The sequence below is a fragment of the Chiloscyllium plagiosum genome, unplaced genomic scaffold (genome assembly GCF_037043375.1).
Source record: "Chiloscyllium plagiosum isolate Xiang-an unplaced genomic scaffold, Cpla_swu_hap1 HiC_scaffold_35, whole genome shotgun sequence".
In the NCBI taxonomy this organism is placed as follows: domain Eukaryota; kingdom Metazoa; phylum Chordata; class Chondrichthyes; order Orectolobiformes; family Hemiscylliidae; genus Chiloscyllium; species Chiloscyllium plagiosum.
The window spans coordinates 47,953,625-47,980,668 of NW_028270173.1; the positions used below are offsets into that span (position 1 = coordinate 47,953,625).

A 27,044-nucleotide genomic window follows, 5' to 3' on the forward strand; every position below is an offset into this window, starting at 1 on the left:
CCAGCCACAGGTTTCAGACTCCAAGCAGTAAAAACCCACAGGGGAATTCAAGATTTTGAATGGACTTACAATAGACATTGAGAGGTTGTTTCAACTGGATGGGAAATCTAGAATATGGGGAGAGAGTTTCCGGAACAGAGAACAATCATTTAGGACAGCAATGATTGTTAATTTGTTCACTGAAAGCGTTCGGCATCTTTGAAATTCTTGACCACTGAGGTCTGTGGATGAGACATCACTGAATACATCTAAGATTGACATACAGATATTTGAGTTCCTCTGAGAATTGCATGATCTGGGGAGTGAACAGGAAAGTTTAATTAAAGCTGATCACATTGAATGGCATTGTTGGTTTGATAGGCTTTATATTCTTCTCCTAATGTTATTTCTCATTTTTCAATGTCAATAACTGAAGTATTTTCAAACCACGATTGCCGGTTACAATGTCACCAAAGATCTGCCAAATAACATCTCACTCTCCAAACAGGAGAAAGCACAGAACACAATATGAAGTGAATCAATAACTGCTTCTGTTTTGGTATCAGCTGGATGGAGTTGGGTAAGTCAGTGAAGAGGAATTAGGAATATTTTATTGGAGAGGAATTCTTTTGTTCACAGAGGGAACAACTGAAACAACTGAATGACATCATTTACTAATTAGACATTTCATTACTGACATCATTTATTCCAGCCCGAGATGTGAATTATTTTAAAGATGGGAACCAATTGAACATGCCAGAAATCTTCCCATTCAATCTTTCCCAAAGTCCTTTCTTTGCGGCTTTGCCTTTGTATTCGGTTGGTAACAGCTCCTCGTTCCTGGCTATTTTTGCCATGATCTCAGCCTGTTGTTTGACTGTATTCAGTGACTGGATCCTCTCCCTGAACCCAGGCTTTGCCTCCTCTTTCTCAGATTGAATCAGCAGATCAATGTATTCTGGGGTTGACAATGGGTTTGGTCTCAGAGCTATTTCCTCAAGTCTTAAAATGCACTGAGACGATGTTTCAATCAACTCCAACACTACATCCTGCACATCCTCTAACTCCTGCTGAAGTTTCTTCATGATTTTCTGTTGTGTCATCTTTTCACCAGATGCTTTCTCATACTTTTCCTTCAGCTCTGCGTATGTTTTTTTCTCCTTTTTGGTTTCATATTTAAATCTGTACTTTTGGTTGAAATGAACAGACCAGATACATTTACCTGGACAGACTGTGCAGTATCCATGCTGGTTCATTGCTGCACATCCTATTTTACCATCATCATTAGGAATGCCACAGGGATAGTGACAGGTGATGAAGCATTTCTGACAGTTGGTTATGTAATTACCGCTCCCACTGATATCGATCTTCACTGGAACTGTGCTTTCTACCTCATACTCAAAATCTTTATTGGCTTCCAGATCGAGCTGATGTTGGTTCAAAGCTTGTTGTGTCTTCCTGATCTCCTCCAGTTTGGTCAAACCCATTTGGATTTGTGGCTGTAATCCCTCTATCGCAGCCTCCAGCTGCTGACGCTCCCTCAGGACCTCCTTTGTCAAACGTAAACTCTTTGTTTCCATTTTGCTCAGAGCTGAAAAGAATTTCCTCATACTGTTTGATCCCATCTTCCAAAACATTGCATCAAAAGTATCGCTATCTTCCTCCTCCTCACTGCTCTCATCAGGGCCCCTCTTGTTGACAGAGTTACCAGGAGTTGGTCTTTGAGCAAATATGGCTGAATTGTTGAACTTGAAGTGAACTGGGAAACCTTTTTTATCTTTGGGACACGGTACCTCAGCAACATTGATGGCCTCCAGAACAGGGGGAACCTGCCCATCAGCGAATGTCACCAGGATTCGGATGTTCTCTGCAATATCTTTACCAAAAATGGAAAGAATTGAATCAAAGACATATTTCTGTGTCGGGGTCAGACGAGCCAAAGAGGCCTGAGCAACAAAACACACGGCATCGATCTGGTCGACACCACCTGGGGAAGTGAAGAACTCTCGGATCTGATCAGTGAGCAATTTATCTCGGGTTATCCCCCTGGTGTCTCCGAATCCTGGAGTGTCGATGATAGTGAGAGAGTAATCAATCTGGAATCCTGCTCGATAGTGCAGTTCATAGGCAGTGATTGATGATGTCTGACTTTCAGCCTGGGACCTTCCTGTCCCTTCATTGATTAATTTGTATCTGAAGTTGTCCTCCCATCCCACACCCAGGATGTAGTTGACCATCCCATTGATAAGGGTTGTTTTTCCTGCTCCTGTTGCTCCAAGAACCATGATTGTCCTCACACTGTGTTTTCCAGTGGGTTTTCCAAAGGAGCATTTTATATGGTGTCCAGCCTCATCAAGTACCTTCTTCTGTGAGGGCAGTGTGTAAATGGGAGGGTTCCCCCTGGCTGTTAATGTACATTCTCTGAGAAGTTTCACAGCCAGTCTCTTTGGCTGATTCTCTGTTTGTATTAAACCCTCCTCACTTGGTTCACTAGAACCTCCTTCTCCACAGTCAGCAGACACTCGCACTCTGTAGGTGGTGTTGGGTATCAATCCCTCTAAAGTACAACAACATTTACTGTCTGTTGTCTTTATTTCCTCCCACAATGCATTCTCTGTGCTGGAGAGACCTGCCTTTCCTTCTCTATATTCGATCCTGTACTGAACAATATTAACACCAGCTCCAATCTCAGTTGGCCTGTCCCAGGTGAGTGATACATCACACCAGTAAAGCTGGGATGGTAAAGGTTTACCAGGTGGGCTTGTAGGACGTGTGGTGACCTGGGAACTCTCACTGGCCTTGCTGACCCCTGCCTTGGTCACTGCTCTGTATTGGAATTGATATTCCTGATGTGGCTGTAACCCAGGAATTGTGATGGATTCAGATTTATCAGGAGTATCCACAGTTTTCCATTCCTCCTGCTGGATGCTTCGGTATTCCACCCTGTACCCAACAGTCTCCCCAGCACCATGTCTCGGTGGCTGTAATTGGAGAGTCACACTGTCATGTGATGTTCCACTGACCACAGGTCTCTCCGGCTGTGATGGGGGTGTGAAGCAGTGATTCACCACAAACCCTCCCCCATACAGGTAAATCGATGCTCCCACATTACTGTCATCCTGCACAGACGCAACAATGAACTTTGTTTTCCCTTGTGCTCTGTTCGCTGTGGCAAAATCCAGGAATAGGTGAGACAGCTCCCTCATCTTCTGGGATACAGACTCTGAGTGAAACCACTGCTGGTTGTGATGTTCTGCACTGACCTGGTTAGCAGGATCTGGTACCTGCATTTTCTCAGCTGTGTGAGACTGCAGGTAGCTGTCTGCTTCTGACAGATAGAAATCCTCTTGCTGCAGGGATGTGAGTGTGAGGCAGACCACATTCTCTGTCTCTGGATCCAACACTTCACGATCCAACTCACTCCTTGATTTCACTGTGTGAATATCTTTCAATATCATGAGATATGATCTCACCACATTCATTTCCCGCTCCTTGTCATCCAGCCATTTGCTTAGTGCCTGGTGTTTGAATGGTGACTGTTCCTTGTTCTTCAGAATATTCACCAGTGACCCTTCCTCCTCCCCACCTCCACGGATAGATGGTAACACGCTGGATAAAGCTTTCTGGAAAACCAGCCTGTATTCCCGACATATCTCTCGGAATTTCAGTATCTTGCCCCTGATCTCTGGAAATTGAACAGTGACACTGTCTCTCATCATATCATTACATCTGATCACCGTCTCACTGAGCTGCTCCAGCACAGACTGGCAGTCATTGAGCAATCCGATACTTAGGTCCCGTACCAGCTGAGCAGCTTTGGAGTCCAGTTTGTTGAGTGGGTAGAGCCAGACCCTCATGGGCACTGCGTGCTCTCCATCATCTCCCAGTAACTTTGGGAGGGTTGTGTAGATTTTGACAGCATCTTGGAATGTGGTGGGATTGTTTTTCAGGAAGAAATCCCCATGAAATGTGCAGCTGAATTTCTGGGCATTGGATATTTGTTCCTCTGCCATTTCTAGGGAGACCTGACCCTCGATTGCAATAGTCGGAATCATGTTAACTATCCCCTTAAGGTGACCCTGAATGTCCTGCAGGTTCTCTGTTGCAGAGACCTCTTGATCAAACACAAAGAAAGCCTGAGCCCCGTACAGCACTGCTGTAACCACGTGAGTTGCTGTCCCCTCATCAAACACATTCGGATGGGTTATATTCTGCAGCCCCAAGTGGCTCATTGTCAGCTGCTCAAACCTGGTTGTTGCTCGGTACTGAAGGGTGACTCGGGCTTGTTGCCTCGATCTCTTTGTGTCGTTGAGATATTTCGCTGATCCTGCCACTTCCACCAAGCCGCACAAGAAACTTGCTTTCAATGATCCATCCACATTCAGTGCAGAGGCTTTTGTATCAGTGGAGTCGGATGCAATGATATGAAACTCGGTGTTCCGCTGAGATCGTACATGAGGTTGCAATTTCTCTAATTCCCACAGTGTGATCCCTACAGAAAGAACAATTCAAATTACAGTAATATTGATAGGAACGTGGTGACTTAAAAGGAGGAGAATATGTCCTATGCACAGCAGGTAATATAGTTTCCATATGTTTATTTGCGTTTTACCTGTTCCAAAATTCAACAACGGCACGGCAGAGTTGAAACAAAATTCTGAGGATCACGTGAATCTTATCGTGTACACTGGGAAATCACAAGGTGTGGATCACATGATCTGATAGAGATCAGTGTCGATTGCTCTACAGTTCGTTAGATTGTGTTACCTGGGATCAGACAGTCGGATCGGCAGTCGTACAGCATTCCCAGTTGGAAAGGACGGCCCAAAGTTGCCTGCTCTATCACCACTGTTTCTCCGTGACTCATGGTGTCACACGATCCAATCCAGTGTCACCGGTAATTGAAGATTGCAGCTCAATACCTGTCATACAGAGTCATATAAACTCAAATCAGAGCGTAGAACTTTCACAAACCAGGAACAACAGGCAATGTGGTCAGTGCCCTGACACGTTGTAGAAAATTGAGTGGGATTGCAAATCACCTTAAGAAATAAGTTGTGCAAGATGCTGCTCCTGAGAGAATATGGAAGATGCTGATGCCATCGATGGGCTATGCCATACCACCTTCAAAGTGAAGATGTCCTCCATATGTTCATCCAAGATGGAAGACTAGAAAAAAATTGTGGCTGTCCGAGCTGTTCCCTTTTTGAGGTATTTTCTGTGTCGGAGCTGACTTTCTCAAATTCGAAGAGCTGTAATTACTGTTTTATAAGCTGTTGCATTGTTTTGGAACTCTGGGACAAAAAAATCAAAACGATGGCACTTTAAAAAAGGAGGAAGGCAGACAAAGGTAGTGACCACATGGGGAGTTATTCAAACAGGGAAGAAAACCTACATGACTGTCTGACACGGCAGTGAATCTGCACAGCTACTGCCCCAGCTCTTTGATTTCAAGATTTTTCTGGACACCAGAGTTTGTCAAAGGAAAATGAACAAACAGTGATATTCACAGCTAACTTTGGAGAAACCTGTATGGCAGAGCACACAGCAGGGAAGCAGCTAAGAGACTTTTTAAAGTGTCACCTTACTGTCTATTTTGTAAAGCTACAACAGTAAGTAGAGTGGGTTCTTCTTTGATTCTATGTTTGATTGAGAATTGTCTCTTGATTAAACTTTAAAAATATAAAACATAGGTATGAAGTCAGCATGGATTAATGTTTTTATTTCGAGCAGGAGGACTGTGCTATTCTCTGGCTCTGTGGATTGTTAAGGAGCAGCGCTGGCCTTCAGTCAATGGTGTGCTTTTCCTGTCAGATGTGAGAGATGGGGGAGCGTTTCCATGTTACTGATAATGATGTCTGCAGGAAGTCTGTTTGGCTGTGAATCCTATCAAATTGCATGGATCGGTTGGAGCAGCAGTGAGAGGCAATGGGGAATGAACAGCAGCTGGGGGGTGTGATGGATGGCAGTGAGAGGCAATGAGGAATGTACAGGAGCTGGGGGAGGGGCTGTGTGATGGATGGTAGTGAGAGGCAATGAGGAATGTACAGGAGCCGGGGGGTGTGATGGATGGCAGTGAGAGGCAATGAGGAATGTACAGGAGCCGGGGGGTGTGATGGATGGCAGTGAGAGGCAATGAGGAATGTACAGGAGCCGGGGGGGGGTGTGATGGATGGCAGTGAGAGGCAATGAGGAATGTACAGGAGCCGGGGGAGGGGCTGTGTGATGGATGGCAGTGAGAGGCAATGAGGAATGTACAGGAGCCAGGGTGGTGTGATGGATGGTAGTGAGAGGCAATGAGGAATGTACAGCAGCCGGGGGAGGCGTGATGGATGGCAGTGAGAGGCAATGAGGAATGTACAGCAGCCGGGAGGGGCGTGATGGATGGCAGTGAGAGGCAATGAGGAATGTACAGCAGCTGGGGGGTGTGATGGATGGCAGTGAGAGGAAATGGGGAATGTACAGGAGCCGGGGGAGGGGCTGTGTGATGGATGGCAGTGAGAGGCAATGAGGAATGTACAGTAGCCGGGGGGGGGGAGGTGATGGACGGCAGTGAGAGGCAATGAGGAATGTACAGGAGCCGGGGGGTGTGATGGATGGCAGTGAGAGGAAATGGGGAATGTACAGGAGCTGGGGGAGGGGCTGTGTGATGGATGGCAGTGAGAGGCAATGAGGAATGTACAGGAGCTGGGGGGGGGTGTGATGGATGGCAGTGAGAGGCAATGAGGAATGTACAGGAGCCAGGGGGGTGTGATGGATGGCAGTGAGAGGCAATGAGGAATGTACAGGAGCCGGGGAGGGGCTGTGTGATGGATGGCAGTGAGCGGCAATGAGGAATGCACAGGAGCTGGGGGAGGGGCTGTGTGATGGATGGCAGTGAGAGGCAATGAGGAATGTACAGGAGCCGGGGAGGGGCTGTGTGATGGATGGCAGTGAGAGGCAATGAGGAATGTACAGAAGCTGGGTGGGGGGGGGCTGTGATGGATGGCAGTGAGAAGCAATGAAGAATGTACAGGAGTCAGGGGGGTGTGATGGATGGCAGTGAGAGGCAATGAGGAATGTACAGGAGCCTGGGGAGGGGGTGTGGGGGTGTGATAGACGGCAGTGAGAGGCAATGAGGAATGTACAGAAGCTGGGTGGGGGGTGGGCTGTGATGGATGGCAGTGAGAGGCAATGAGGAATGTACAGGAGTCAGGGGGGTGTGATGGATGGCAGTGAGAGGCAATGAGGAATGTACAGGAGTCAGGGGGGTGTGATGGATGGCAGTGAGAGGCAATGAGGAATGTACAGGAGCCAAGGGGGTGTGATGGATGGCAGTGAGAGGCAATGGGGAATGTACAGGAGCCGGGGGGGGGGGGGGGTGTGATGGATGGCAGTGAGAGGCAATGAGGAATGTACAGGAGCTGGGGGGGGGTGTGATGGATGGCAGTGAGAGGCAATGAGGAATGTACAGGAGCCAGGGGGGTGTGATGGATGGCAGTGAGAGGCAATTGGGAATGTACAGGAGCCGGGGGGGGGGGTGTGATGGATGGCAGTGAGAGGCAATGAGGAATGTACAGGAGCTGGGGAGGTGTGATGGATGGCAGTGAGAGGCAATGAGGAATGTACAGGAGCTGGGGAGGTGTGATGGATGGCAGTGAGAGGCAATTGGGAATGTACAGGAGCCGGGGGGTGTGATGGATGGCAGTGAGAGGCAATGGGGAATGTACAGGAGCCAGGGGGGTGTGATGGATGGCAGTGAGAGGCAATTGGGAATGTACAGGAGCTGGGGAGGTGTGATGGATGGCAGTGAGAGGCAATGGGGGATGTACAGGAGCTGGGGAGGTGTGATGGATGGCAGTGAGAGGCAATTGGGAATGTACAGGAGCCGGGGGGTGTGATGGATGGCAGTGAGAGGCAATGGGGAATGTACAGGAGCCAGGGGGGTGTGATGGATGGCAGTGAGAGGCAATTGGGAATGTACAGGAGCCAGGGGGGTGTGATGGATGGCAGTGAGAGGCAATGAGGAATGTACAGGAGCCGGGGGGTGTGATGGATGGCAGTGAGAGGCAATGAGGAATGTACAGGAGCCGGGGGGTGTGATGGATGGCAGTGAGAGGCAATTAGGAATGTACAGGAGCCGGGGGGTGTGATGGATGGCAGTGAGAGGCAATTAGGAATGTACAGGAGCCGGGGGGTGTGATGGATGGCAGTGAGAGGCAGTGAGGAATGTACAGGAGCCGGGGGGGTGTGATGGATGGCAGTGAGAGGCAATGAGGAATGTACAGGAGCCAGGGGGGTGTGATGGATGGCAGTGAGAGGCAATGGGGAATGTACAGGAGCCTGGGGAGGGGGGGTGTGTGATGGATGGCAGTGAGAGGCAATGAGGAATGTACAGGAGCCGGGGGGGGGGTGTGATGGATGGCAGTGAGAGGCAATGAGGAATGTAAAGGAGCTGGGGGGGGGTGTGATGGATGGTAGTGAGAGGCAATGAGGAATGTACAGGAGTCAGGGGGGTGTGATGGATGGCAGTGAGAGGCAATGAGGAATGTACAGGAGCCGGGGGGGGGGGTGTGATGGATGGCAGTGAGAGGCAATGAGGAATGTACAGGAGCGGGGGGGTGTGATGGATGGCAGTGAGAGGCAATGAGGAATGTACAGGAGTCAGGGGGGTGTGATGGATGGCAGTGAGAGGCAATGAGGAATGTACAGGAGCCGGGGGGGGTGTGATGGATGGCAGTGAGAGGCAATGAGGAATGTACAGGAGCCGGGTGGGGGTGTGATGGATGGCAGTGAGAGGCAATGAGGAATGTACAGGAGCCGGGGGGGGTGTGATGGATGGCAGTGAGAGGCAATGAGGAATGTACAGGAGCCGGGGGGGGGTGTGATGGATGGCAGTGAGAGGCAATGAGGAATGTACAGGAGTCAGGGGGGTGTGATGGATGGCAGTGAGAGGCAATGAGGAATGTACAGGAGTCAGGGGGGTGTGATGGATGGCAGTGAGAGGCAATGAGGAAGAGAAAAGGATGAGATTCTGAGGAGAGAATCTAGGAAGTTAGGCCAGAATGTTTGAAAAAAGGTTCTTGAGGATTGTCATATCTGCATGACTTTCAGTGCCATGAGCTGGTGACAATAGGAATAAGGGATAGAGCAGATGGATGGGTGGTTAAGGAGCAAGTGCAGGGGAGAAAGGTTCGCATTTTTCTGGGGTAGAAGTGACCTGTACAAGAAGGACAGATTGCACCTGAATTGGAAAGGAACTAATATACTGGCAGGGAGATTTGCTAGAGCTGTTCAGGAGGATTTAAACTAGTAAGGTCAGGGGGTGCGACCCAAGGAGATAGTGAGGAAAGAGATCAATCTGAGACTGGTGCCATTGGGAAGAGGAGCAAGTCAGGGCAGGTAGGAAAACAACAGAGGTAGGACTGATAAATGAAACTGCATTTGTTTCAATGCAAGAGGCCTAACAGGGAAAGCAGACAAACTCAGGGCATGGCTAGGAACATGGGATTGGAATACAGCAACTACAGAAATGTGGCTCAGGGATAAGCAGGACTGGCAGCTTTGTGTTCCAGGGTATAAATGCTATAGGATGGATAGAAGGGGAGGGGGCTGCAAGAGAGGAGAAAGAGTGGTGTTTTTGATAAGGGACAACATTATGGCGACACTTACAGAGGATATTCTGAGGAATACGTCAGGAAAGTGATTTGGGTGGAACTGAGAAATAAGAAAGGGATGACCATCTGATTGGGATTGTACTATGGACCCCCTCCCCCTCAATAGTCAGCAGGAAATTGCGAAACAAATTAATAAGGAGATCTCAGTTAGCTGTAAGAATAGTAGAGTGGTTATGGTAGGGGATTTTAACTTTCCAAGCATAGACTGGGACTGCCATAGAGCTAAGGACTTGGATGAAGAGGAATTTATTAAGTGTGTTCAAGAAAATGTTTTGATTCAGTGTGTGGATGTACCCACCAGAGAAGATGAAAAACCTGCCTTATTCTTGGGAAATAAGGCAGGGCAGGTGACTGAGGTGTCAGTGAGGGAGCACTTTGGGGCCATTGATCATAATTCTATTAGTTTTAAAATAGTGAAGGAAAAGGAGAGATCAGATGTAATTGTCAAAGTTCGAAGGAAAGTCAATTTTGAAGGTATTAGAAGTTGATTTAAACCAGATATTTGCAGGTAAAGAGACAAATGGAAAATGGGAAACATTTTAAAATGAGATAACGAGAGTCCAGGGACAGTATGTTCCTGTTCAGGTAAAAGACAACATCTTGAAAAATATCCATATTCCAGTAGAGGAGGTGTTGGATGGTTTAAGATACATAAATATGGATAAATCTCTGAGAACTGATCAGGTGTACCCTAGAACTCTGTGGGAAGTTAAGGAAGTGATTGCTGGGCCTCTTGCTGAGGTATTTTTATCATCAATAGCCACAGGTGAGATGCCGGAAGACTGAAGGTTGGCTGACGTGATACAAACTGTTTTAAAAAGGTGTAAGGAACAACCAGGGAATGAAAGACCAGTGAGCCTGATGTCGGTGGTGGGCAAGTTGTTGGAGGGAATGCTGAGGGACAGAATTTACATGTATTTGGAAAGGCATGTTCTGTTTAGGGATAGTCATCCTTTGTGTGTGGGAAATCGAGTCTCACTAACTTGATTGAATTTTTTAAAGAAGTAACAAAGGGGATTGATGAGGGCAGAGCAGTGGATGTGATCCATATGGACTTCAGTCAGGCATTTGACAAGGTTCCCCATGGGAGACTGGTTAGCAAGGTTAGATCTCATGGGATATAGGGAGATCCAGCCATTTGGATACAAAACTGGCTTGAAGGTAGAAGACAGAGGGTGGTGCTGGAGGGTTGCTTTTCAGACTGGAGGCATGTGACCAGTGGAATGCCACAAGGATTGGTGCTGGCTCCACTGCTTTTTGTCATTTATCTCAGTGATCTGGATGTGAACACAGGAGGTATAGTTAGTAAGTTTGCAGATTTCACCAAAATTGGAGGTATGCTGGTCAGGGAAGAAGGTTACCTCAGATTACAACAGAATCTTGATCGGATGGGCCAATGGGCTGAGGAGTGGCAGATGGAGTTGAATTTAGATAAATGTGAGGTCCTGCATTTTGGAAAAGTAAAACAGGGCAGGACCTAATGGTAAGGTCCTGGGGAGTGTTACTGAACAAAGAGACCTCACAGCGCTAGGGATCCGGGTTTGATTCTGGCCTCGGGTGACTGTCTGTATGGAGTTTGCACATTCTCCCCGTGTCTGCGTGGGTTTACTGTGGGTGCTCCGGTTTCCTCCCACAGTCCAAAAGATATACAGTGTACAATTCTGGACTCCAGGCTAAAAGAAGGATGTTGTGAAACTTGAAAGATTGACAAAGATGTTGCCAATGCTCGAATGTTTGAGCTATGGGGTGGCTGTTTTCCCTGGAGCTGGAGGGATTACCTTACAGAGGTTTGAGCTGTAGCGTCATAGAGTCATAGAGATGTACAGCATGGAAACAGACCCTTCGGTCCAACCCGTCCATGCCGACCAGTAATCCCAACCCAATCTAGTCCCACCTGCCAGCACCTGGCCCATATCCCTCCAAACCCTTCCTCTTCATGTACCGATCCAGATGCCTTTTAACTGTTGTAATTGTACCAGCCTCCACCACATCCTCTGGCAGCTCATTCCATACCCATACCACACTCTGTGTGAAAAAGTTGCCCCTTAGATCTCTTTTATATCTTTCCCCTCTCACCCTAAACCTTGGCCCTCTAGTTCTGTACTCCCCCCGCCCAAGTGAAAAGTCTTTGTTTATTTATCCTATCAATGCCCCTCATGATTTTGTAAACCTCTATAAGGTCACCCCTCAGCCTCCAGTGCTCCAGGGAAAAAAACCCTAGCTTAATCAACCTCTCCCAAGAGCTCAAATTCTCCAACCCTGGCAACATCCTTGTAAATCTTTTCTGAACCCTTTCAAGTTTCACAACATCTTTCCGATAGGTAGGAGACCAGAATTGCATGCAATATTCCAACATTGGCCTAACCAAAGGAAAGCAAACCAAACGCCTTCTTCATTGTCCTGTCTGTTTCCGTGCTGTACATCTCTATGCCTCTATGATTCTATAGCTCAAACCTGCGACTCCACTTTCAAGGAGCTATGAACCTGCACTCCAAGGTCTGTTTGTTCAGCAACACTCCCGAGGAGCTCACCATTATATAGTGTGTAAGTCCTGCTAAGATTTGCTTTTCCAAAATGCAGCACCTCACATTTATCTAAATTAAACTCCATCTGCCACTTCTCAATCCACTGTCCCATCTGATCAAGATCCCATTGCAATCTGAGGTAACCGTCTTCGCTGTCCACTACATTTCCAATTTTGGTGTCATCTGTAAACTTACTAACTGTACCTCTTATGCTCACATCCAAATCATTTATATAAATGATGAAAAGTAGTGGACCCAGCACCGATCCTTGAGGCACTTCACTGGTCACAGGCCTCCAGTCTGAAAAACAACCCTCCACCACTACCCTCTGTCTTCTACCTTTGAGCCAGTTTGAGCTTGTCAGATCCACACCCCCCACCGACCCAACCTCCACTCGCGGCACCTTCCCTTGCAACCGCAGGAGGTGCAACACTTGCGCCCACACCTCCCCCCTCACTTCTCTCCAAGGCCCCAAAGGAAACTTCCATATCCGCCACAGATTCACCTGCACCTCCACCCACATCATCTACTGCATCCGCTGCAGCCGGTGTGGCCTCCTCTATATTGGGGAGACAGGCCGCCTACTTGCGGAGCGATTCAGAGAGCACCTCTGGGCCACCCGGACGAACCAACCCAACCAACCTGTAGCACAGCATTTCAACTCCCCCTCCCACTCCACCGAGGATATGCAGGTCATTGGACTCATCCACCGCCAAACCACAACAACCCGACGGTCGGAGGAGGAGCGTCTTATCTTCCGACTGGGAACCCTCCAACCACAGGGGATGAACTTGGACTTCACCAGTTTCTTCATCCCCCCCCCCCCACCTTGTCTCAGCCGGATCCCTCCAGCCCGGCACCGCCTTCCTGACCTGCAGTCTTCTTCTTGACCTCTCCGCCTCCATCCTACTCCGACCTATCACCCTCACCTTGACCTCTTTCCACCTATCACATTTCCAATGCCCCTCCTCCAAGTCCCTCCTCCCTACCTTTTATCTTCTCCTGCTGAACACTCTCTGCTCATTCCTGAAGAAGGGCCTGTGCCCGAAACGTCGAATCTCCTGTTCCCTGGATGCTGCCTGACCTGCTGGGCTGTTCCAGCAATAAAGTTTCAAGCCAGTTCTGTATCCAAATGGCTAGTTCTCCCTGTATTCCATGAGATCTGACCTTGCTAATCAGTGTCCCATTGGGAACCTTGTCAAATGCCTTACTGAAGTCCATATAGATCACATCTACCGCTCTGCCCTCATCAATCCTCTTTGTTACTTATTCAGAAAACTCAATCAAGTTTGTGAGACATGATTTCCCACGCACAAAGCCATGTTGACTATCCCTAATCAGTCCTTGCTTTTCCAAATATATGTACATCCTGTCTCTCAGGATTCCCTCCAACAACTTACCCACCACCGAAGTCAGGCTCACCAGTCTTTAGTTCCCTGGCTTGTCCTTACCACCTTTCTTAAACATTGGCACCATGTTTGCCAACCTTCAGTCTTCCGGCACCTCACCTTTGACTATCGATGATAAAAATATCTCAGTAAGAGGCCCGGCAATCACTTCCCTAGCTTCCCACAGAGTTCTAGGGTACACCTGATCAGGTCGTGAGGTTTTATCCACTTTTATGCATTTCAAGACATCCAGCACTTCCTCCTCTTAATATGGACATTTTTCAAGATGTCATCATCTATTTCCCTAAATTCTGTATCTTCCATGTCTTTTTTCACAGTAAATACTGATGCGAAATACTCGTTTAGTAACTTCCCCATCTCCTGCGGCTTCACACAAAGGCCGCCCTGCTGACCTTTGAGGGACCCTATTCTCTCCTTAGTTACCCTTTGTCCTATAGGGAGGGGCTGTTTTCCCTGGAATGTCAGAGGCTGAGGGGTGATCTTATAGAGGTTTGTAAAATCATGAGGGGCATGGATAGGGTAAACAGACAAAGTCTTTTTCCCAGGGTGGGGAATCCAAAATTAGACAGCACAGGTTTAAGGTGAGAGGGGAAAGATTTAAAAGGGATCAAAGGGGCAATTTCTTCACACACAGGGTGGTGTATGTATGGAATGAGCTGCCAGAGGGAGTGGTAGAGGTGGGTGCAATTACGTTTAAAGGGCATCTGGATGCAACGGTTTAGAGAGATATTGGCCAAATGTTGGCAAATGGGACTAGATTTATCTCGGATATCTGGATGCCATGATCTATGCTGTACATCTCTATGATTCGGGGAATCTCTGTTGTGTGGCCCTGACAGATCTAGCAACTCAACCTGGGCTTCCATGAGGAGATGTAGCCATCAGCCGTCGTTACATATGACCACAATCTGTGAGCTCCTGGCCCAGCCAATCCCCACTGGACTGGAGGAGTGACCCTAGTTTTAAAGAGATCTGCCAAGAGCATTTACAAATATGAGGTGTCAGCCTGGGGAAGTAATGCTGCAAGAGAACTGAGACGCTAAACAGCCTGAGACAGATTGAAGTGATCCCATAACCGACAGATCAAATCCAAACTCTGACCACATCCTGTTGGAAATGCTAGTGGACACTTAAACAGCCCACAATAAAGGAAGATTCGCAAAGTCTTCAAACCCTGACTGGATAATAATCCACAGACCCTAGCTAATGCACTGGGACTTGGGTTTGAATTTCAACAGTGTAAATGATAAAATGTAAATGTAATTCAGAAATCTGGAATTAATGGCTATGAACAAGGAACAAGATGAGGCCACTCGGCCTTATGCACCTGTTCCATCTGAGGAACCATCCTTTTAACACCCACCCAGCCAAGTCCCCTCAAGAACCTATCTTTCAATTACATCACTCAACTCCATAGAATTCGGGGTCGAGAGTGTGGAGCTGAAAAAACACATCAGGTCAGGCAGCATCCAAGGAGCAGGAGAATGAACGTTTCGGGTAAGAGCCCTTCATCAGGAATGAGGCTGGGAGCCTCGGTGGGGGTGGGGGGGGGGGGGGTGGAGAGATCAATGGGAGGGGGTGGGGCTTGGGGAGAAGGTAACTGAGAGTGTAATCGGTGGATAGAGGTGGGGGTAATGATGATAGGTCAGAAAGGATTGTGGAGTGGATAGGTGGGAAGGACGATGGACAGGAAGGATGGTGCTGAGCTGTAAGGTTGGAACTGGGGTAAGGTGTGGCGAGGGGAAATGTGGATATTGGTGAAGACCACATTGATGCTGTGAGATTGGAGGGTCCCAAAGCGAAAGATGAGGTGTTCTTCCTCCAGGTGTCAGGTGGTTTGGGTGTGGCGATGGGGGAGGCCCAGGACTTGCATGTCCTCGGCGGAGAGGGAGGGGGAGTTGAAGTGTTCAGCCACGAGGCAGTGGGGTTGGTTGGTGCAGGTGTCTCCAAGATGTTCTCTAAAGTCCTCTGCAAGTAGTTGGCGCCCTGTCTCCCCAGTGTAGAGGAGACCACATTGGGAGCAACAGATATAGTAAGTGACATGGGTGGAAGTGCAGGTAAAGCTCTGATGGATGTGGAAGGCTCCTTTGGGGCATTGGACGGAGGTGAGGGGGGAGGTGTGGGCACAGGTTTTGCAATCCTGGTGAAGGAGAGGGTGGGTCGGTCGGGGGCGTGTACCTGACAACAGAGTCGCAAAGGGAATTGTCTTTATGAAAAGCGGGTAGGGGTGGGGCTGGAAATATGTCTCTGTGGTGGGGTCCGTTTGCAGGTGGCGGAAATGGCAGAGGATGATGTGATGTATACGGAGGATGATGTGATGTGTACGGGATGGAAGGTGAGGACCAGGGGGTTCTATCCTTGTTGCAGTTGGAGGGCAGAGGTACAGGAAGTGCCCCAGAGGGCATCATCAACCATGTGGGAGGGAAATTGTGGTCATTGAAGAAGGAGGCCATCTGGTGTGTTCTGTGGTGGAGCAGGAGGCGGAGGAATTGGGAATACAGGATAGCAATTTTACAGGAGATAGGGTGGGAGGTGGTGTAGTCCAGGTAAAGGTGGGAGTCAGTGGGTTTGGAGAAGATGTCTGTGTTGAGTCAGTCACTGTTGATGGAGATGGAGAGATCCAAGAAGAGGAGGGAGGTGTCTGAGATGGTCCTGGTGAACTTCAGGTCAGAGTGGAATATGTTGGTTAAGTTGATGAACTGTTGAACCCCCTCACGGGAACACAAGGTGGCGCCAGTGCAACCATCAATGTAGTGGAGGAAACGTTGGGAGCGGTGCCGGTGGAACTGTGGAAGATAGACTATTCCACATAAACAACAAAGAGACCGGCATAGCTGGGGCGCATGTGGGTGCCCATGGCTACCCCTTTCATCTGGAGGAAGTGGGAGGATTCGAAGGAGAAATTATTGAGGGTGAGGACTAGTTCAGCCAAACAAATGTGAGTGTCAGTGAAGCGGTATTGGTGGGGACGCTGGGAGAGGAAGAACGGAGGGCTTGGAGGCCCTGGTCATGACAGATGGAGGTGTATAGGGACTGGATGTCCATGGTGAAGATGAGGCATTGGGGGCCAGGGAAACGAATGTCCTGGAGGAGGCAGAGGGCATGGGTGGTGTCCCGAATGTATGTGGGGAGTTTCTGGACTGGCGGGATAGGACAGTATCAAGGTTGGTGGAGGTTAGTTCGGTGGAATAGGAGCAGGCCGAGACGATGGGTCGGCCAGGGTAGTCAGGCTTGTGGATCTTGGGTAGGAGACAGAAACATGAGGTGCAGGGTTCCCGAACCTTGAGGTTGGAAACTGTGGGTAAGAGGTCCTCTGAGGTGATGAGGTAGTGTATGGTCTGGCAGATGATGGTTTGGTGTTGGGAGGTGAGCTCATGGTCAAGGGGGCAATAGGAGGAGGTGTCTTTGAATTGGCGCCTGGCTTCAGCGGTGTAGAGGTCAGTCTGCCAAACTACCACTGCACCCCCTTTATCCACTGGTTTGATGGTGAAGTTGAGGTTGGAACGGAGGGAGTAGAGGGCTATGTGTTGCTAGGGTGAGAAGTTGGAGTGGGGGGGGGTAGACAGGTTAAGGTGATCAATGTACCAGCAGCAGTTTGAAATAAAAAGATCAATGAGGTCTTCTCTACATCAGGGAGACAGGATGCCAACTTGCAGTGCCCTTCAGAGAACATCTCCGGGACACCCACACCAACCAATCCCACCACCCTGTGGCCGAACACTTCAATTCTCCCTCCCACTCCGCCAAGGACATGCAAATCCTGGACCTCCTCCATCGCCACCCTCTAACCATCCGATGCCTGGAGGAAGAACACCTCATCTTCCACCTTGAGACCTTCCAAACACATGGCATCAATGTGGACTTCACCCGTTTACTCATTTCCTCTCCCCCACCCCACCTTATCCCAGTCCCAACTTCCAGTTCAGCACTGCCCTCATGACCTGTCCTATCTGTTCATCTTCCTTCCTATCTATCCGCACCCCCCGCTCTCTGACCTATCACCATTACTGCCACCTCCATCTCCCTGTCGCATTCTCAGCTACCTTACCCCCAGCACCACCCCACCCCCTCCCATTGATCTCTCCACCCCCGAGGCTCCCAAGCCTCATTCCTGATGAAGGCCTCTTACCCAAAACATTGATTCTCCTGCTCCTCGGATGATGCCTGACCTGCCGTGTTTTTCCAGCCCCACACTCTTGACTTTGATCTCCAGTATCTGCAGTCCTCACCTTCTTCCCGAGGATACAGGCCTGGTCTGTCTAGCCTTTCCTCATAAAGTAATTCTCTCACTCCAGATTTTGGTCTGGTAAGCGTTCTCTGAGCTGCTTTCAATATGAACATTAATGACAAGTATGGTGCCCAGCATTGAACACAGTAGTCTCGATACAGTCTTACCAATGTCCTGTATAACTGAAGCATAGCCTCCCTCCTCCCACACAATTCGCCAGAACATTGTATCAGCGTAGTGACTGGAATTAGGTGGACATCGTTGACAACAAGATCCTTGACTGGGGTTGTTAACCTGGGGAATCAGGAACCCTGGCTGACCAATTTCCACAGGCGACCGTGGAGGGGGTCGTTAGGGCCGACTGCCTGCCCCTCTTCCACGGTTACGTTAGAGCCCAGGGTCTCCACCAACACCCTGGAGTTATTCAGGGAGAGGTGGGCCCCGCAGGGAGTGGAGTGCATTATTTCTCCCCCAACTCTATTTTGATTTAGTCCCTACCCTCCCCTTCACTGTTTTGATCACACAGCACTGCCCTTTGATGTGAAGGGCAGTGTTTGTCACTGGCCACCCGGGTGTTTTCCTATCTTCCTGGTGGTGGAATTTGAATAAAGATTCGTGCACTTTGTGTCTCTCACTGTGTCTCACACCTGCACACACACACACCATGGGTGCTGGGGAAAAAATAAGCACTACCGCACTTAGGTGGTAGTGTGGGGGAAAAAAAAATAAACAGGTGATTTCCGGAAAAAAAAACAGGGACTTAAAAAAAAAAGAAAAAAAAAGAAACAGGGAGACGACTGCCTGCCCCTCTTCCGCGGTTACGTTAGGGCCCGGGTGTCCTTGGAGAAGGAGCACGCGGTGTCCACCAACACCCTGGAGTTGTTCAGGGAGAGGTGGGTGCCGCAGGGAGTGGAGGGCATTATTTACCCCTTCAACTCTGTTTTGATTTAATCCCTGCCCTCCTCTTCACTGTTTCAACCACATCGGCATTACCCTTTGATGAGAAGGGCTCTGCTTATCACTGGCCACGTGGGTGCTTTGTTCTTCCTGGTGGTGCAATATGAATGAAGTTTTTTGCACTTGATGTTTCTTCTCTGTGTGGAAGAACAGAAATAAAGTATATCCATATATGTGTATATATTTATATATAAAACCAGGAGATGAGAATCTCCTCAGTTCAGGGGACTGACTGTGAGTTGGTTGACCACAGCCAGTGCACTCTGTGGAAACATCCTCTTGGTCTGAGACATTGCCTTCCTTTTTTTTTGGTTTCTGTTTTGTTTCTTTGAGCTAAAAGGGAAAGAATGAGTATATAAACTGGGGATTAGAGGTGGGTACCGTGGGGAGGGATGGAGTGCTTTATTTCCCTCTCCAACTCGGTTTTGATTTAGCCCATCCCCTCCTGTTCACCTTTTTCACGTGAGCAATGCTCACTCTGGGCTTTGTTTCTCCCTGGCCATTCGCCACACGGGGGTCTTTCCTGGTGGCACAGTATGAATAAATTTATTTACACTTGGCCTTTTTGACCGTGTCTTACACCTACACACAGACACAAACACTGGTGCTGGGGAATATAAGCCTTACTGCAGTAGTCTAGGAGTATTAACGTTTTATATATATATAATATATATGTATAAAATCAGAGGATTAAAATCTCCTCAGTGCAGGGAGCTGAATCTGAGCTCGCTAGCCACAGCCAGTGTACTGCACCCAAGTACATAAAGGGTGCCTTGGTGTTGGGATACCAGCTTTTGTGCAGTTATTTCAGTGGCGAGGGGAGAAGACAGGATGTGCCTAAAGAACATTTGCTTGCAACAACCATCTTGGAATTGGAATAAGCATTTCCGGCATCATACCTCAAAAAAAAATAAACATGGAATTAGAGATAGGCACTTTGGGTCTGTGGATTGCTCTCCAATTCTAATTTCATTTAATCCCCACCCTCCCGCTTCACCGTGTTTCTCATGTAAGCATCATCCCTTTTGGGTCTTGCTTGTTTCTGGTTCTTCTGGTGGTAGAAATATTGAGTTGAAAATGTGTTGCTGGAAAAGCCCAGCAGGTGAGGCAGCATCCAAGGAGCAGGAGAATCGACGTTTCGGGCACGAGCCCTTCTTCAGGAAATATTGAGTAAAGTTATTTGCACAATGGTATTTTCACTGAGGCCGTGCACTTGTGCACACACAACACAGGTGCTGTGGGGGAAAACAAGGAACACTATTGTATCGTAGTAATGTGGGGATAACCAAAAACAAACAAATATAAATAGGAGAATGAGAATCTCATCGGTTCATGGGACTGGCTTCGAACTGGCTGGTCTCAGCCAGAGAACTGCACCCAAGTAAATAAAGGGTGACTCAGTGACAGAGTACCAGAGTCGTGCAGTTATTTCAATGAGTTTTCCTGATTACTTGCTGTGCCTGTCGACTAACCTTCTCGGATTCATGCACCGAGACATCATTTCTCTTTCATTTCAGCACTCTAGGATCCCTCACAACATTAGATACATACTCTTTTAATTCTTGCTGTCAAACTGGACAGTTTCAGACTTTCCCACAGTGCACTCCATTTGCCAAATCATTGCCCGCTCACTTAAATTATCTACATCCCTTGTAGGTTCCTTTTGTCACCTTTTTTGTATCATCAGCAAACTTAGCTGCCATACCTTTGATCCCTTGATCCATACCATGAATACCAATTGTAAACAGTTGAGACACTGGCAATGACCCTATGGCACACCATTAGTGATATCATGCCAGGCTGAAAAAAAGACCCAAGATCAGAGTGGTGCTGGAAAAGCACAGCAGGTCAGCCAACATCTGAGGAGCAGGAAAATTGATGCTTTGGAATTCCTGAAGAAGGGTTTTTGCCCGAAGGGTCAATTTCCCTGCTCCTCGGATGCTGCCTGACCTGCTGTGCTTTTCCAGCACCACTCTGATCTTGACTCTAATCTCCAGCATCTGCAGTATCCACTTCCACCCTGAAAAAGTCCCACTTATTCCCCACTCTCTGATTCCTGTTAGCCAGCCTCTCTTCTATCTAAACCAATATGATACACCTGACGCCAGAAGAGTTTATAATCTGCAATATCTTTAGATGTGATCCTTATTAAATGCTTTCTGGATATCTGAATACATCTACTGGTTCCCTTTTTTCTGCAGCATAAATTACTTCTTCAAATAACTCCAATAAATTAGTTAAACTTGATTTCCCTTTGACAAAGATGTTATGGCTCTGCCTGATTGTCTTGACTGAATCCAAAGTGCCCTGTTATACAATCTTTAATAATACCTTCTAACATTGTCCCTATGACAGTTGGTAAGCTCACTTTCTTTAGCTTAGTTTCCTGCTTTTGGGCTCCCTCCCTTTTGTATAAAGGAGCTATACTTACAATTTTGCAATGTAAGAACATCTTCCCTAAATTTAATGAGTTTGCGAAAATGAAAACGATTGCATTAACTTTCTCACTAGCTACTTCTTTTAAGACCCAAGAGTAACATTCATTAGGGCCTGGGACTTGTCATCTCACAGTTCCAGCAGTTTACTTAGTATTCCATTGAGGTAATTATAGTTTTCTTGCATTTCTCCCACTCTCTCCATTCCTAATTTATAGCTTTGTTTGGGATGTGACTTGTATCCTCTTTTGCAAAGATCGATGTAAAATATCTGTTCAATTTGTCTGCTATTTCCCGATCCTCCATTACTAACTCCCCAGACTCAGTTTCTACAGGCCCCACACTGATATTGTTAAATTTCTGCAAAACTTCTAAAGAAATCTCTCCTATCTGTTTTGATATTTTTGGGTAACTTTCTCATACTCTATTTTTTCTCTCCGTATTAATCATTTGGTAATTCTCTGTTTTTGTTTTATATTCTGTTCAGCTAGAAGGAGAGATTGGAGATGTTGGAACCATTTTACCCTGGAGAAATGAAAACCAAGAAGAGATTTGATCAAAGTTTACAAACTCATGAGGCACATAGGGTCATAGAGCTGTACAGCATGGAAATAGATCCTTTGGTCCAAGTCATCCACACCAACCAGACATCCCAATCTGACCTACTCCCATTTGCCAGCATTTGGCCCATATCCCTCTAACTCCTTCTCATTCATCCAACCATCCAGGTGCCTTTTAAATGTTCTAATTTGACTTGCTTCCACCACTTCCTCTGGTGGCTCACTTCAGACATGCACCACCCTCTGCTTGAAAATATCGCCCCTCAGGTCCTTTTTACGTCTTTCCTCTCTCACCTCAAACCTATGCCCTCTGGTTTTGCACTCCCCCAGCCAAGGAAAAAGACCTTGGCTATTCACTCTATCAATTCCCCTCATGATTTTATAAACCTCTATAAGGTCACCCCTCAGTCTCTAATGCACCAGGGAAAACAGCCCCAGCCTATTCAGCCTCTCCTGATAGGCCAAACCCTCCGGTCCTGGCAATGTCCTTGTAAAATTTTTCTACACTCTCTCAAGTTTAACAACATCCTTCCTATAGGAGGGTGACCAGAATTGTACACAGTATTCCAAAAGAGTGGTCTGAATAGAATGAGTATGGAGAATCTGTTTTCACACACATATAAATAAAGATCCAGAGTGCCCAGTTTTAAAGTGACTTTGAAAAAGAAGCAAAAATGAGATGAGTAAAGCAATTACACACTGTAATTCTTTAGGGAATGGAATGCACTTTTAAAAGTATGGTAGAGACGGGTTTAATTGAGACAGACAAGAGGCTATCAGATGGTTTAAATGGAAATAATGTGCAGAGGTATGGGGAAAAGGCAGGAGGTAAGTTAGACTGAACAAGGAGGCACTGCAAACAGGATGGGCTGAAGGGCCTCCCATCTCCACCATAACCTGTCTGAATCTCTGGGTTTCTGGAGGAACATTTACAATTCCCCAATCCTCTGGCACCTCAATGTCTCTGTAGAGATTGAGAAATACTGATCAGAGCCTCTGCAATTTCTATTGTTCTTTTCCATCAGAAACCTTGGATGCAAAATCATTCAGTCCTTTCTGACATAACTTGCAACTTGCCATCCTGCCAGTGTCTTACCAACATCCTCTAGCAGTATAACATCAACAACATCTTTGTTAAGGACAGAGAGACGTATTCTACCAGTCACAGCCTCAACCAAGGCATTAGGCCTTTTACATGTTCTCATTCAAAAGTATGCTTTACTCACAAAAAAACCTCTTTATACACACATAATCACAAATACAGTTCTGTTCTGTAAAACAGCATGTGAAGAAAAAAAACAAACATTGGAGTTTGATTCTATCCAACAAATAAACCAAAGGTATCTCTTACTGTACAAGACTATATTAACTTGCATATGAAGCACTAGAGAGTCTCTTAACTGAACGAACCCCCATTAAACTTTGGCAGAAAGACCTCAGACAGTGGTCTTTCCTCACTGTGCCTTGACAGCATCTGCCTCAAGCTTTAGTGATCCCTCAGCACATGGTCCTTGGACCTTGGAATATGCCAGTCAGCAACACTTGGTCAGGGGCAACTCAAAGACACCAAAGAGATCTTTCACTGAATTGATGGTCCTGCAGGCACATTCAATGTTTGTCTCAGTGTGTGGCCCAGGGAACAGCCCATAGAGCACAGGGTCCTGCTTCACCAAGTTGCTTTGGATGAACCGCAACAAAAAAACAACTGCTTCTTTCTCCTGACTTCTTTTACAAAGGCACATTCCAGAACTTTCCTTTGACTAATTATCAAACATGTTTAAAAGAAAATCCCTGTCCTTGATCAAAGGTTTGAAAGGGTCACTGTCTGGTACAGTGTGAGTAACACCTCCAACTGTGGAGATATGAGACCACGAGAGAGAGAGGGAGAGAGAGGGAGAGAGGGAGAGAGAGAGAGAGAGCTACTTGTGAGATGCACCATAGATTCTAGGGGTGTCATGGTGGCTCAGTGATTAGCACTGCTGCCCCACAGCACCAGGGACCCAGATTCGATCCCACCCTCGGGAGACTGTCTGTGTGGAGTTTGCACATTCTCCCCATGTCAGCATGGGTTTCCTCTGGGTGCTCTGGTTTCCTCCCACAGTCCAATGATTATTGCCCATGATGTGCAGGGATGTGTCAGTTATTCAGGGGTTAAATGTAGAGTAATGGGAATGGGTTTGGGAGGGGGATGCTCTTCAGAGGGTTGATGTGAAGGGTTGAAGGGCCTGTTTCCCACACTGTGGGGTTTCTATGATGGATCCAATGGAGACAGTGGTCCACATGGAAGGCTGTCTACAGATCCTTAATATGTGACAAACCACTTCTTGTTCAAACTTATTGTCGAGTCTGTAATTTCTCATCAAGTATACAACAATCCCATTCTCCTATATCAGGGAAAACCTCATCCCATGCTCCTGTTGGAAATCCTGACACAATACACAGCCAGTCTGTAATTCCCCAGGAAGTTTGAATTGCGATGTATTGATTTACTCTACAAATTCAATCTGATCATGTGGCTGATCTCAAAGTGGAGCTGATGCCTCAGTCAGACCAGCCATGATCTTCAGGGCTGAATGGCCTCCTCCTGCAGATACTGAATTCCCAGCCCAGAATTCCTGATTGGAAAATCCCAGAGGAAATAGACAATATCATTGGGTCAGTAAAACCATCCCAGCAAGCAGTGCCACTGCCCAGAAGGACTGATCTCTCCACAATCCCTGCCATTAGACACTCGCCCACAGTGACTGATCAGGACAACATTCAAGGGGAGACATGGGAAGATACCCACTGGAACTTCCTGAAAGAGGGAATGCACTGACTGTGCGGTAACTGCCCAGGAGACTGAATATCAGAGGGTCTCTGCATAACATACAAACCCATTGGGAAAGGTCCCGGCTGTTCAGCAGGTTTTGGGGACATTAGAGGGTTCTGACTGACTTACCTTAGCCAACAAAATACAGAGGAAATTAAACCAGCTCTAACTACTGACTTAGATATAAAACTGATCACTACCAACCACACACATAGAAAGCATCCAATCACTCAGCTCACCCACCCCCATTACACTCACTGACCCCATCCCCATAACTGAACACCCTCCCAATTACTCACACCACCCCCCTGGAACTCACTGTGTCTAAATGCACGTGCCCAGGTGTCAGCAAATATGGCCTTTCCAGGATTTAAATTGTTCGAAAGTTGCAAACTCTCAGAGACAGCTCCTGAGAGAAGGTAAGGCTGCAAAGCAATGTGGCTGTCAGTAAACCCTGCCTTGGAGATATTCTACACAACAGGCAGGAAACTGATCAATCCCCACCCCATTTAATCCGAATCTGTGATCACTCCACACTCTGTCACTGAGCTTCAGGATGCTGATGTATTTCTGTGTGTGTGCTCACTCAGAAACTCAGCACCAGGTCATTGTCACCTCCTTCTCTGCAGCTTTGAAAACAATGGGATTTTCATGGAAAAGCTGGAAAATTTTCTCTATCCCTAAGAATCCTTCTGCCTTCAACTCACAAATACACAAGGGGTTGTTTCCACTGCCATTTCAGTGAGAGTTCCAGTTCCTCATGAACCCTTCAAGAGAAAAAGAAATGTACCTAATCTTTGATTTCAATGAACTTCCCCCTCTCTTTAAGGAGTCATCCCTCCTTCTCAATTCTCCCTTCAGAGAAAACACCTTCTCCAAATCAATCTGTCAAGATCCTTCTGGATCGAATCAGTTTTAATCAAGTTGCCTTGACAGGCAGATATCAACTCCGGCAGATACAAACATAGCCTGTCCAACCTTTAGTCATTAGGCCACCCGACCAATCCAGGTATTAATCTGGTAAACCTTCTCTGAACTGTTTCCAATGCTTTTACATCCTCCATGAACGATCAATACTGTACCCAGAGCTGCAGATGTGGTTACACCAGTGTCCTTTCTGATGACAACATAACTTCCTGACTTTTATACAAACTTTTGCGCACATGGAAGTACAATATAATGTCTTTGTACTCATTTACATTTCCAAAAACATTGTTTCACACACATTAGTACACACTCATGCAAGACTGTTTACTAACACAACTACTGTCACATTCACATACACTCTTGCTGTCTCACAATAATACACCAGGAATCTTCATACTCAGACAGTTATACTCACTTTCAACAGGATCCCTTGAGATGAAATTATTCTACTGATCCATACATGAAGTTCCAGCTCTGTGGGAAATCACTGTAGGGGGTGGAGAGATGCAGTGATTCCACTCAGATCTCACCTCCTGGAGCAACAGCACTTGATATAAAACAGGAAAACTGTCAGTCGTTCCTGATTCATGGTCTTTTCACAGAAATGAACATTCAGACAGAATAACGATGCCAACATTGAAGAATGTTGAAAATTCAACAACTGCAAAAAGATGACACTCTGCTCAGGAGCAGCCTAAAGGTGTTGAAGACATGGACAGATACAGTGTTAGTAGAAAACTGAAGTGTCTCAGTCACATTTGTCAGGGAAGCGCAATGCACTGATTCAGCATGTTTAATATATCACAACGCAGGAGCAACCCCCAACTCAGAAGCTGATATTACCGAAAAACCAGAATAACTCAGAGAGAGGAAGAACAGTAACAAAACAACATACTTGGAAATGAACTGGTCATACCTGGTGGTACAAACGACAAATCCAATGGGTATATCTCCTTTTCTAGTTTTACTGGGTTTTCCTTCAGATTGTCTCTAACACATATCCATTGAAGCATAATATATGTTTTACAGTTATACACATATCCACAAATATTTCACAAACACTTGAATGGTATCTCAAACTGTTAGACTGACACTTACACTGATTTTTATCACATTCAGCCACCCTTTCACTGTCTCAGAATAATGTAGAAGATCATCCTCATAATCATAACTGACAAACAGCAGTCTGTTTCACTGACCTGTACGTGAAGTGTCTGTAACCCAGCTGTGGGAGAATCACTGTCCGGACTGGATGGACCAGGGTTGTCACTGAGATCTCAGCTCCTGTGATAATTGTATCTGTTAGAAAATAGAAACACTGGTCAGACTCTCATCCTCGGTGGGAATTGAAGTCAGTCTCTGATTGTTTCAGTGACTGAAAGTCTCATGTCAACTGGTATTGGGACGTGGAAAAAAACTGTGATCAGATGCAAGACAGGAATATTTACTGTGGACACTTGATGATCCTGTTTGCAGATAGTAACCTTCTGAACTTGTCCCAGAAGTGCTGCTGCTGTCTCAGAGATTCAGCAATGAGGTGTCAAAACATTTTACTT

At 47.0% G+C, this 27,044-nt stretch overlaps 1 protein-coding gene across 8 annotated transcripts; it reads right to left on the reverse strand.

The window, feature by feature from the left end:
• Positions 1-542: 542 nt before the first annotated feature.
• On the reverse strand, positions 543-27,044 carry LOC148140783 (uncharacterized). 8 transcript variants are annotated; one of them, XM_087979568.1, is made up of 6 exons: positions 26,937-27,044; positions 26,587-26,787; positions 25,904-26,035; positions 5,022-5,273; positions 4,747-4,901; positions 543-4,471 (listed from the first exon to the last, which is right to left on the reverse strand). In XM_087979568.1, the coding sequence occupies exons 5-6, from the start codon at positions 4,844-4,846 to the stop codon at positions 705-707; spliced, it is 3,867 nt and encodes a 1,288-aa protein (XP_087835694.1). In that variant the 5' UTR covers positions 4,847-4,901; positions 5,022-5,273; positions 25,904-26,035; positions 26,587-26,787; positions 26,937-27,044; the 3' UTR covers positions 543-704. The 8 variants fall into 8 exon arrangements, with proteins under 8 accessions (XP_087835694.1, XP_087835691.1, XP_087835693.1 ...); XM_087979565.1 differs by lacking the exon at positions 5,022-5,273; XM_087979567.1 differs by lacking the exons at positions 5,022-5,273; positions 25,904-26,035 and having other exon boundaries at positions 26,688-26,787.

Coding starts and splice junctions, on each gene's coding strand:
- LOC148140783 (XM_087979567.1), bottom strand. CDS start 4,846: ATGAGTCACGGAGAAACAGTGGTGATAGAGCAGGCAACTTTGGGCCGT. Junction 4,472..4,746: donor ATCCGACTGTCTGATCCCAG/GTAACACAATCT, acceptor TTCTTTCTGTAG/GGATCACACTGTGGGAATTA.